Raw genomic sequence first — 12,893 nt, 5'->3', positions numbered from 1 at the left:
ATCTTTTCAAACTTGAAAATCTATACGATATTTTGAACTGAATTCCTTAAATATTTAAATTAGTTTTATTTTATTTATTTATTTTTTAATCTGAGTGGAGTACTGTTGAATTTGTCAGAAAACCAATGAACACTTAAAAAAAAATAGCTTCACTGTTTGTTATCTAATCTGACAACCTTTTATGAACTTGCATTAGTGTGTGTATTCACTGCACAGGCCATAATCGTCTACTTATTGTCTTCCATAGTGTCATAGTGTCAATTATGTCTCAGACGACAATCACACCCAGTTTCTCCACTGAACTTCAGATGCAAAAATGGACACGCATATCTTCCAACCAAACAGTAAATCAGACCCAAAGGCTAGAATATATATATATATATATATATATATATATATATATATATATACATTTGTATACATTATTTGGAGTAGATCATATTGCCAGCACATTTTCAAATAATAAGCTGTTTTAGTTTTTGTCAAGAATACTACATAAAAAAAAGAAAGAAAAATCTGTTTGATGTACATGCCCATGATGGAAAGAAAATATCACACACCAAAAATTACGTAAATTGACCAAGTAGTTTTATTTTGAAATAAGAAAATCGAATATTACAGTGAAACTATGAGAGACAATCTTGTGATACCCTTCTAAAAACGGAGAAGGAAGAAGGCAAATAATTTCAAGTAATTCAAATTGACTAGATTTAGAAAGTTATTCTTAACATGGGGAAGGAGGAGAGACATTGGAAAACCCCAACTTTGCTTAAAAATGATTTTTTTTATAAAAATATAAGTACTTGATCAATTTAAGTCATGTTTTGGTGGACAATATTTTGTTACTATCATGGGGTACATAGGTCATACAGATTTTTCTTTATCTTTGTTTTTTATTATAGAGGGAATTCTGGACAACGGCTGCTGTTTTATCACTATACATAAAAACTTACTGAATCCCTGGAGCTGACGTTAATTTTTCCAGGATTTCAAGTAGTTTTACTTCCCAGCATGAATCTCCGTTTAAAGAAGCAATAACTTTTCTAAGTAGAGAAATCAAATTTTGAGTGGTCGAATCCTGAACCAGATATTTTTCCCATTGTAGGCCCATCGTCTGCATGCATTGCAACTATGCACCACACTAAATATGCAGCATTGCGCAATGCGTATGTTTACAACTATGCCTGAGGCCAATCATGCGGAGTGTAAATTTTAGAAAATGTCTTAATTTAATCCTCAATGGGGTTTTTTTTTTTGTTTCCTAGATAAATTGGGGGGAAAAAAGGGTTAAAAACAAACAAAACAAAATATTAGAAGAAATGTCCTTACCTTTAAAATCCTCTCAAAATTATTATCTTTTCTTCTCCTGACACTGCCTTCTCTTTCTTCAGATTTTCTAATTTTCTACAAAAAAGTAAAACAAAAACAAAGAAACTGAAAATTAAATCTATTGACATAAAATTCTACTCGGATTTGCCTCAGCATACCTATGATAATAAAACATCTGTAAACAACAACAATTTGGGTGCTTATAAAAATGAAGACACAGATGAAAATTGCATTCCAAATGAAAATTCTTTAATATACTTGCATATCAGGCAAAAATAAGTATCGTCACCAAAAATTATGAAAAATATCAAGTCGAAGTTTAATTAAAAGTAAAAATCAATTTTATCATAAATTGCAGTTTTATCATATTAAGTCATTTTGAAGAGTCATCTAAAAACAGGAGAAATAATTCAGTCCACCATTTCAGCAAATATTAAGATGTCTCTGAAAATGGATGTGGACTTTGAATTTAAAACAATTTACTTCATTTCAGCAAATGTCAAATTGTTTATTTATTTATTAGTTGAAAGTTCAGAATAGTTAAAAATTTCCCAGCTTCTTCATGTTATGTATGACTTTTGAAATAACTTTATCGTTTCAAAAACCATTCTTAACATGTGTAAAGGGGAGGATTCCATGTTATATAGGAAGAATAAAATAATCTAGCATGGCTACCATCGGACCCTGACTTCAATATGGTACACATACATGTATTTTTCGACTCGAGCAGGACTTCCTAAGCTTTGGTCTTGTAATGTTGTGCACAGGGAACCAGCATGTTGTAGCTTCAGTCACAAAGTAGACAAAGAATAGAAAAGAACTTCCCCTCATTTTTTTTTTTTTTTGTAACAACAACATTTATTTCCTCATTGTTACAACCATAATGTCACCCACGTGATCACCTTTTCTCATGTAATCTCAAACATTTTTTGTTCATTGCTCCACGTCTCTCTCGTAATTGTCCTCTTTTATAGTTTTATAATCTACTAGCATGGGTGCCCGGCGTTGCCCGGGTATTTGGAGGTGTATGTTGAGCAAAAAAAAAAAAAAAAAAAAAAAAAAAAAAAAAACGGTACAATTTTTTAAACTTTGACTCCTATTATGGCCTTTTAAAATTTATTGTTTTGGGCTCTAATCAAGTTATTAAGTTAGATCCATGTCCAAGGAACCTATATCTAAAATTTCAAGTGTTTAGACCCAAAATTGTCGGAGGAGTTTGGTAGAGTTCTCAAAGATCAAATCGTTGAACTTTGACCCCTTAACAGCCAAATTTCTGTCCGAAAACAGATCACATCGATTTTCCCAAATCTCAGTACCCTGTATATCAAATTTCGAGTCTGTAGACTTAAAATTGACAGAGTTATTGTGTAGGGAAATGTACACACACAGACACGTTCACTTTTATAGATATATAGATTTTTCTTTACCGGTGACGTCATTTCGCATGCATTTGCATATAGCCATACGCGCTATGTTACAGTTTTCATCCATACTCATGGACTCATTTTACTACCAAGCTTTTCTCCTTTTTATACTAAAGTGACCACTTGCAAAAAAAAAAACAAAAAAACCCCAAAAACTGAAAGTAAAGATTTTGTTCATACTACAGCATGTAATAACATTAACTGTGCAAAGCTTCGATATAACAACACTACTCACAGAAATTTATGCAGAAAAAAAAACACTCTTTCCTTCTCTGATGATGGATATCTTAATATCTGCGATCAATAAGAAATAAGTCAAGTTAAAAGAAATCAAATGATTTTTAATTAAATATTTGCATCTTAATGTGATTTCAAAGGCAGTTTGTAGATTTATGTTATTTGTTTTTGTTTTTGTGATACTTCGTTGAATGAATTATACGAAAGTGCATTTTTCCCTAAATGTGAGTTGGGAATAATTTTCCCTTTGTGATAATGGGGAGTGGCATATGTATTATTTAAAAAAAAAATATTATTATCCACTGACACATGTATGTGTATATATATATATATATATATATAAACATATATATATATATATATAAACATATATATATATATATATAAACATATATATAACACACTTGTTTTTGTCTGAGTTTTCATGGTTTCTTTGTACATTAAAGATCCCAATCATCATATACCAATTATCATAGTAATTACTTCTCATCATCACTGTCAGTCATATTGAAGAATTAAAATATTTGTTATTTTATTTCTACATTTTTGTAGTGACCACGTGTTTGGGTTTCTTGCCAAACAGGACATCTCCATGTTGTATGATGTGTTATTGCTTGTTTTGTTTTTAATCCAACGATAAAGAGTTTTATATTTAACAATGAAAAGGGAAAAGAAAAAACACAAATTACCTCCCATTCGTTACGGAATTTTTGATGAAGATTAACAGATTCAGATCCTTTCATCGTCTTATAAGAATCTCTTGCAACCTGAAAGGATAAAAAAAAAAATTGCATCTTTTATGTGTAAAAAGAAATGCTGTCTGTATGTTCCCTAATCAATTTCCTCCATTATTGATACTTATTAGTAAAATGTGAACATGAGTTAGAGTGTGTTCACTGCACAGGCTGTGATCTTGTCGATTTTGTCTGAATTCAATCCTTGATTTTGACAGCGGCCGTAGTGTCAATTATGTGGTCTTGGCCACTGCTGTAACAAAAGAATTTTTCTTCCCAACAAAATCAGAACTCAAGTCTGAAACAAGCAACAATGTTTTATTTTGAGACGTTATAATAGCACATCGATTCCCCACAAAATGGCAGACTTGCAAAAATGGATAAACAAATCTTCCAATTGAACACAAATAGTATATGAACTTAAGGACTATCTGTATCTGAGATCCACAGTAACCTAAGCTTCTTACTCTGTTAGAATGTTTTTTTCTCTCTCTCTATATACACACATTTATATATATATATATATATATATATATATATATATATATATATATATATATATATATGTATGTATATATGATGAGAATAATGGAAATAGTATTCAAATGAGATAGAGAGATAAAAAAGGAACAAATTAAGTCATATGTGCATCAATGTTTTGTCTTTATTGTAAGACTTCTTAGAAGAATAAAGAGGAAAAGTTGATGGATGTATGTCTTGGTTTGTTCCTTTTTTATCTCTCTCTCGATATATATATATATATATATATATATATATAATAAAAGGATAAAAAATCCAATGATATGAATTTAAAGTGGAAAGGAAGAAACAAAATGCTGGACGATTTGTCTGTTCTGTATTCTCTCTTCAGGACCCAATATTATCTAGAAACTGAAGTATAATTCCCTGCAGTTAAAAACAGCCTACAAACTAATTTATGAATAAAATAACTACAAAAAGAAGAGGACAAAACAATCCATATTTCTATCCTGATTACCTGACACTAATTGGAAGCTGAAAGGAAATACTTCACATTTGAAAACAACCAAAAAATCAATCATGTTCAAACCTATAATCTCTTGAATAAAACTCATGGAAGAAATGAATTGTTAAGCATTTTGTTTCCTTCACATGCTCTATGGGAGAGTAGACTGGTTAAAAGTGCTCACCCAACGCAAAGGTACACCTCTCTCCTTTCTCCAAAACTGCCTTAATGACCTGCTCACCTCCTTTTATGTCCTACTTCAACAAAACTGCCTTCCCATCATGCACTCCAAGTGTATAAATGAGTCCGCCATTTTGTCTCTCTTCTTTCACATAGAGCAACACGGGTAAGCCCTTCACTTTGTTTGCAGATACACCACACTTCATTTCCATTTTAAATTTATGGATATGATATTTGTGTCATTTGCGGGAGACTACATAGCCACCTACTTAAAAATCATGGGCAGTCTTATCAGTGGACATAAAAACTTACTGACTTGGGTGGGTGAGGGTTGAAAATCATTTGGGATGATAGCTTTTGGAAAAGTTTCAAGTAACTCATAATCACAGCCTGGAAAGCTGTATTCAGGAAGACATTATTTCAAAGAGCCAGCTGATTTCCTGGGTGATCTCTCATCTCTTAGTTAAATATTTCCCCCATTACATGTTTCTCTGCACTTCACTAAACATGCAGCATCGCACATGTTTACACCTGGTGTTAATCAGAAAGATGATTAGTGTTACTATCCATTATTCCATTAGTCTCAAAATTGGTTTCTTACCTTTTCATGGAATTTTGCAATGAAGTCACTTGACAATGAATGCAAAAACTGACAATGACTAAAAATGGTAATTTTTGTTAACATTATCTAGAATTCTTTTCATTAGCTTTTGCTGAAAATTCACCAAAACTTATGATCAATGTTTATTTATATGAAACAGATGTTAATGCTCCCAGAATAACTCTCATTACATCCCCTGTTCCAGGGGAAAAATTCTTACAAATTCACATAAATGAAACTGCAGAGTGGGGCAGAGCAACTTTCTTTTTTGTTATATATATATATATATATATATATATATATATATATATATATATATATATATATATATATAATGGTGTCCATAAAGTTCGTGTGCACTTTAAAAAATGTATAACTTTATTTATACTTGCGATAGAAATAATCTGTAAAAAATGTTATAAAGTTTCATGTATCTAGTTTTAAGTATAGTTATTGAATAATTTTTCACTACAAAATTCATTACAATTTTTAGATAAGTAAAAAATAAGTAAAACTATTTTCTTTTGTTTTTCAGAATCAATTTGATCCCATGGCTTCAATTGAAGAAAAAGTAAACTGTGTCCTTTGGTTGGCTGAATTGAAATCTACTATTGCTGTACAAAGAAAGTTTAGAATTGAATACAATAAAAAAGAGCCTCATAGGAACATCGTTGTTAAATGGATTAAAAAATTTAAAGAGACAGGCTCTGTCCATGATAAACTACGGTCTGTAAGGCCATGTGTCAATGACGAAAGTGTTGCTTCCATAGAAGAATCCTTTACTGCAAGTCCAAGAAAGTCTGTAAGACGGGCATCATTGGAGCTCGGGCTGGCAAAGTCTACTGTGCATAAGATTCTGCAGGTAAAATTTCATATGAAAGCTTACAAAATTCAATTACATCAACAGTTGTTAGAAGAGGATTATTATGCACGGCTAACTTTCTGTCACCAGTTCAATGAAAAACCTTGCAATGATGATGCATTTGTGAGTAATTTATTGTTTTCTGATGAAGCAACATTTCACATTAGTGGCAAGGTCAACAGGCATAATTGCCGAATTTGGGGAACTGAAAACCCAAATGAAACTGTTGAACATGAAAGGGACTCTCTTAAAGTTAATGTGTGGTGTGCTTTGGAAATAAATCGAATCATAGGGCCATATTTTTTTTGAAGATCGTGTTATTAACAGTGACAGCTACTTAGATATGTTGCAGAATTACTTTATTCCGCAACTTGAACAATTAAACTTGAAAGATTATACAGTGTTTCAACAAGATGGAGCTCCTTGTCACTTTGCTAGGCGTGTTAGATAGTTTCTAAATCAGGAATTTCCTAACAGATGGATCGGAAGGGGTGGACCATTTCATTGGTCTCCATGTTCGCCAGATTTAACTTCATTAGATTTTTTTATGGGGACATGTGAAAACAATTGTGTATGCAACCAAACCTAGTTCATTGGAAGATTTGAAAGCTAGAATAACTAATGTGATTTCAGGCATTACTATAAATCATTTTGCAAATGTTTTTTGTGAACTGCAAAATCGTATTACCCTTTGTATTGCTAATGATGTCGGGCATGTGGAAAGTTAAATAAAATTTCAATGAAAGCTTAAAAAATATAGATTTACTTCTTTCAAATCCATTTTACAGATTATTTCTATTGCAAATACAAATAAAGTTATAAATATTTTAAAGTGCACACGGACTTTATGGACCCCCTATATATATATATATATATATGTATATATATATATATATATATATATATATAAAATTATAAAACTCAAATGACCTTGTAACAGGTGATTTAACCCACTTTTTGGTTTACAACATCCGGTTGCGCATGCGCACATAAACATTAACCCATAACAACGTAAACAAATAAACACAAATCGCTTCTTTTGCAGATTATGATCTGCGCACTGAAATATTAATGTTATTATTTCAAAATTATTATTTAACATGGGAAGAGTGGGGGTGTTTTGCAACTATTCTTTATTACAACTATACTGTCGCTATTTTCTTACAACTAAACAACTTTAACCCGTTGACACACATAAGAACAATTGTAGTAAAGCCAAGACTACTACTACTACTACTACTCTCTATCCACCCCTTTTCCTTCCTTCCTTCCTTCCTTCTTTTTTTATTTTTTGTTTACATTTCTAGATACAAAATAGTTGTGCGAGAACAGTGAATTTGTTGACACATTTACTAATCTGCTTCAATATTAGTTTTATTTTATTTTAATTTATTTAGTTTTTATTTTTTTTCTTCAGGTTTTATTATTTTTTTTAGATTTTAAGTTTCTATAACTTGGTTGAAGGATTCCAATATGGGCTTTTTCATTCTTGTATTTCTCATCGGTTGGTTCATGTGCGTTTTTGCTGCTAAATGACTTTCGTTGGCATTCAATTCATAGGAAAATAATGTTTAATTTTCGATTTTTGAGCGATTATTCAGAAAAATAGGTAACTTTACACGAATAGGGAGGATTTTCTTTTTCATGTTTGAGTGATCCGTCCATGATTTTTCATTTCAATATACTTTCATTGAAATGTTTCTGTTATGTCAAAAAAAAAACTATTTTCTTTACATCACGCTCATACATGAATTCCATAGCTAATATAACATACTGACCCAACGGGTCACGGGTAGTCTAGTAAGTTGGTTTGCTCCACTACAGTAAATAAATTTAATTTGTTAAACATAAGTTCATTTTTTACGCAAAGGAAATCCAGTTTCCCAAAAAGATCCACTCAGAATTGGAACAAAATAAAAATTGTCTCAGTCTAGAAATATTTCTTCAAGATAATAGGACAGAAAAGATGTGTAATATCAGAATAGATACTACATTTTGCTCCTGTCCGTTAGTTTTCTGCTATTCTCAAAATCAGTTTTCACAAAATTTTGCATGCAGTTTATAGCCATGAATGAATAAAACTGATGTAGTCAATTTTATTTTATTTTTAAATTTTTAGAAAACTGCATTAAAATGACAATTTTTAGTAAATAAGTTTTCCTTTAGATTTTGCTTAAAATTCACTAAAAATTAGGATTAATGGTTATTTACATGAAACAAGAACAGGTGATCACAGGAAAACTCTAGTTCTTCCCCCTAGAAGGATAAAAAATTCTTACAAACTTGCATAAGTCAGGCTTTAAGGTAAATAACATTTTTTTCCTGAAATGCTCAGTCATTGAAGCCTTTAAAGCCCCATGTTTTCTAAAATTTAACAAAACTGCACCTGTTATCCCTTTTTCATACACAATACATATATAAAAAAAGGACACATTCATCCTAGGCGGGTTGAACTGGTTTCCTCCAAAGAAGGAAGTGTCAAGGAAATATTACATTCACAAGTGGCTCTAGTCGCATGTATATCCTGGTCAGGGGAGATGATCACATTAGGTTTTTGTAATTGTTGTAAGGAAGTGTTGAGGTCCTCCTACATACAGTGCCTGGTATTCCTAAATGGTCACCCTACCTAGTACTGATCAGACTCAATGTTGCTTAACTTCAATGATTAAACAAAAACCATTGTGTCACCATGATTATGCTGCATATACAATATATATGCAAACAAGTATATCATGGCTCATATACTTGTCATTTTTTTCTAAAAATAAGATTGAAAATTAAATATAAATTTCTGAAAAACATGTTAAAGAAGGAAAAGAAAAAATTTATTTACCTTTAAATCACTGCCCCAAAATTCACTTGTATTTAACGACGATGTCTGTGGAACTACTTCTTTTATCTGTCAAGCATAAATAATAAGTTGTAATCACGTTTAATTGTAAAAAAATTTTGTTTGTCAAAGCAGTTATAAAAAAAATATATATATATATATACAGTAGAGATGTATAAACTGGAACAATACAATCAAATTAACTCATATGGTGAAATTTTTTTTTATTTTTCATCTTTAAAAGACTTCCTCAAAAATAAGTAAAATGGATGTTATTTTTGAAAAAATATTTGCATGTAACTGGCATTAACTGAGTCTTTTTAATTTAATTCGTGCTTTGGTTGTTTATTTTTCTGTTTAAATTGCATAAATATTCTGAACTTTTTTAACTCCTCATCCCAGGAGGGGATAAAAATAATCCCTTGAATAAAAGTTTTACACCACATCTATATTCCACTATGAAGATTAAAATCAAAATATAATAATACTAAACCTTATACATAGAATCCTTACTCCAATTTTGATTAAAATCTATTACATGATTTTGATTTTTAATAAAATGTCTCAAATTTAAGGCTGAAGCCTTAGGGATCTTTAAGAAGAAATTAAAACCCAAGGAATCTTACTTAATTGATGTCTAATGACTATTGATCAAATTCAATGCAAATCTGAAATATTTGAATTTTCAAATGGAATGCTGTTCCCATATTATACCTCCTAAAATACTCAAAAGAAACTGAAATTTGGAGAATATGTAATAATCAGATACCATATGCCTAGCAGCTGTGTTCCAAAATGTAGGCTATATTTAGTTTAATTTTAATTTTGTTTAGAGAAGGTAAAAATGAGTAGAAAATTCAGATAACTGTGATTTTTATGATATTTTTAGATATACATCAATTAATAAACATTCTCTAAATTTCAGTTTCTTTGGAATATTTTAAAGAGTTTTTTAGGGTGCATAATATGGAAAAATAAAATAGAATTGAAAATTAAAATACATCAGATTTACACTAAATTTGATCCATAGTTATTAGCATTTCAGTTTCATCTTAATAGCCTCTCAAGTTTAGACATTTTCTAAAATTAACATTATGTAATGGATTTTCTTAAAAATTAGAAGAAGGATTCTAGAGACTAGGTTTAGTATCATTATATCTTTATTTTACTCTTCAGAAGGGAATATACAGGTTGTGCAAATACTGTTCATAGGGAATTATATTACTCATCTTGGAACGGATATTCTTTTAGTTCTCTCTCTCCCTGTCTCTGTCTGTCTGTCTGTCTGTCTGTCTGTCTGTCTCTCTCTCTCTCTCTCTATATATATATATATATATATATATATATATATATATAATTATGGCAATAATTATATAATTTCATGTATCTACATAAGATGTTATAAGGAGACATAATATTTTATGTATTGATTTTTAGTATTTACTTTAACAATGCTCAATATGGGAATAGAGCTAGATAGTAGATTATAAAATACATTTGGTAATTAAGCTACACAGTCTTCCATGTTTCACTGTATAGCTTGATCCTTAATTTTTAAAATAAGGCAGAATAAATAAAATAATGTAATAATTTAAATATTTTAAAAGTTATGGTAGACAAAAAAGAAAACCTTTAAAGATGTTTTTTTTTAACTTACTATCACTTCATAATTTAATCTTTACTTACTACTTGAAATCATTTAAACAAAACTAATCAATAAGAAAAAGACAAATCTCCCTCTTTTTCTTTTTTCTGTTGATAAGAAAACAAAACTAATTGATGAGAAGATAATAAATATGATATAACTCAGTTTTTTATACTGGAAATAATGCCTAAATATGTGCCTATATCTACATAATGCAGAAATCTAAAAAATTAATACGGATTACTGGCCATTTGGCATAATGGTTAGTAAATCAGTTAGGAGATCAGGGTTTGATTCTTGATCGAGTCATCAAAGATAAAAAAAAATGGTACTAAATGTCCTCTTGCTAAACAGCATTATAAAGTAAAGGATCAAGAGTAAGTGGAGTAATTCTAGGAAAGGAAGTCACACTCTCCTACTCTTTTGTATAGAAGCTAATGAAAAGAGTTTTTAAGTTGCCCTCGACAAAGGTATACCACTTTACTTACTATGTAAAGATGATATAGTTGCAATGCATGTATAGCATTATAAGGTGAAAGATCAAGAGTAAGTGGAGTAATCGTTGGAAAGTATGGGAGGAGAACTATCTAATAAATAGTTTAAAGACATCAAAAATACTTTTGAATGTTGTTTATGAAGGAATCGCCGTCATTAAATATTTATACTTATAAATACTTATACGTATAAATACTTATGACACCATAAGTATAAAAACTTTTTATGCTATTTTGTGGGTAGGTGGCAGACAGGCAATTGGTATCCAAATTATATTTCAAAATGTTGAAAGCGATTCTCAAAATATAAGCACTCAAAAATTAAAAAAAAATGCAAATAAAAAAAGAAGAAAAATTTTCAATTTATAAACTGAATAAATATTAAAGAAACATGGTGAATGCAAGCATGTTTTTACTATTTCTAGCAGTTAAGGAATTTGTGAATAAATATGAATAAGTAGATGTTAGAAACGTAATGAAAATGAACAAAAATAAATGTATAAGTGATTGTAGATGTCATTTTAAATCTTACAAGTGTAAGAAATTGAAAAATTTAATTTGATAAGTCTATTAATAGATTACCTAGGGAAATATAATGGTGAATATTTGAAATATGTTATTATTAGGGCTATGACAAGAGAATATTCTTTTCATTATTTTGACTCTCGAGTATATATCAGTTTATATGTTATGTTCTTGATTGATTAACCGTGTCTAACTGTGTCGGATATATACTCGAGAGTCAAAACAATGATAAGAATATTCTCTTGTCATAGCCCTAGTTATTACTGAACGAATTTTTATATTGGATAGAATATGTAGTCAATGAAATCGAATTTTTAATTTACTTATCTAACATAGAATAAAAGTTTATTTGCATTGTGCCTAATCAATCACATAATAGGAAAGAATGGTTTGGAAAAGTTGAGTTTAAATGGGGTGATATGGAGACATTTTTTTTTGACACATCCAATGCTTTTGCTTTTTTTTTTTTGCATAAAGGTTATTCTTGTTGTTTTTCTATGCTTGTTTTGCAAATACTTCTACAGAATGTGCTCCAATGAACTTGTACCTCTCAAAATAAGTTTATGCAGTTAATCAGAATCAAGTATTGATTTGTCAGATGTATTATTTAGGCCTAACTTGGAAGTTCTGTCAGACCTAACTTTATAATTTAGATATAGTAAGAAAATATCACAGAAACTTTACATTTTTTTTCTATTGAAAGAGTTTGTTGGGCTAATTGCAACAACACAATCCTCTACCTGCATAAGAGTCAAATACATTGTAAGATGGAGTACTGTTGCCATATCCGTGGAGGTTCTGTTTGGAGCACCCGGTCCTGTCTTAACAGAGTGCAAAACCAACTTCATAATGACATCCTCTACTTCTTCTTACTACCTCTTTTTCACAGAAAATGATCTGTAATGGAACACATATATCAAATCCATTGCCAAAGCCGCTAGAAAAATGGTGGGATCTTTCTATCAATCCAGTAGATATCTCACTACTGATACACTTCTCTATCTATATAAGAGCCAGGTATGTCGAAAGATGGAGTACTATTGCCAC

General features: G+C 30.2%; 1 protein-coding gene across 1 annotated transcript in view; it reads right to left on the bottom strand.

The window, feature by feature from the left end:
• LOC145296812 (uncharacterized) overlaps positions 1–12,893 on the bottom strand; it is a 109,166-nt gene that overhangs the window by 1,775 nt on the left and 94,498 nt on the right. Inside the window, exons 13-15 of the mRNA XM_080142896.1 lie at positions 9,186–9,251; positions 3,680–3,757; positions 1,330–1,404 (exon numbers count right to left, since the gene is read on the bottom strand). Of these exons, the coding sequence (XP_079999022.1) occupies positions 1,330–1,404; positions 3,680–3,757; positions 9,186–9,251 (219 nt within the window). The remainder of the gene's footprint in view (positions 1–1,329; positions 1,405–3,679; positions 3,758–9,185; positions 9,252–12,893) is intronic.

Source organism: Euprymna scolopes, chromosome 17 (assembly GCF_053919585.1).
Source record: "Euprymna scolopes isolate OS-2025 chromosome 17, ASM5391958v1, whole genome shotgun sequence".
In the NCBI taxonomy this organism is placed as follows: domain Eukaryota; kingdom Metazoa; phylum Mollusca; class Cephalopoda; order Sepiida; family Sepiolidae; genus Euprymna; species Euprymna scolopes.
Note: the sequence above shows the minus strand (reverse complement) of the source record. Positions and strands in the feature narration are given on the sequence as shown.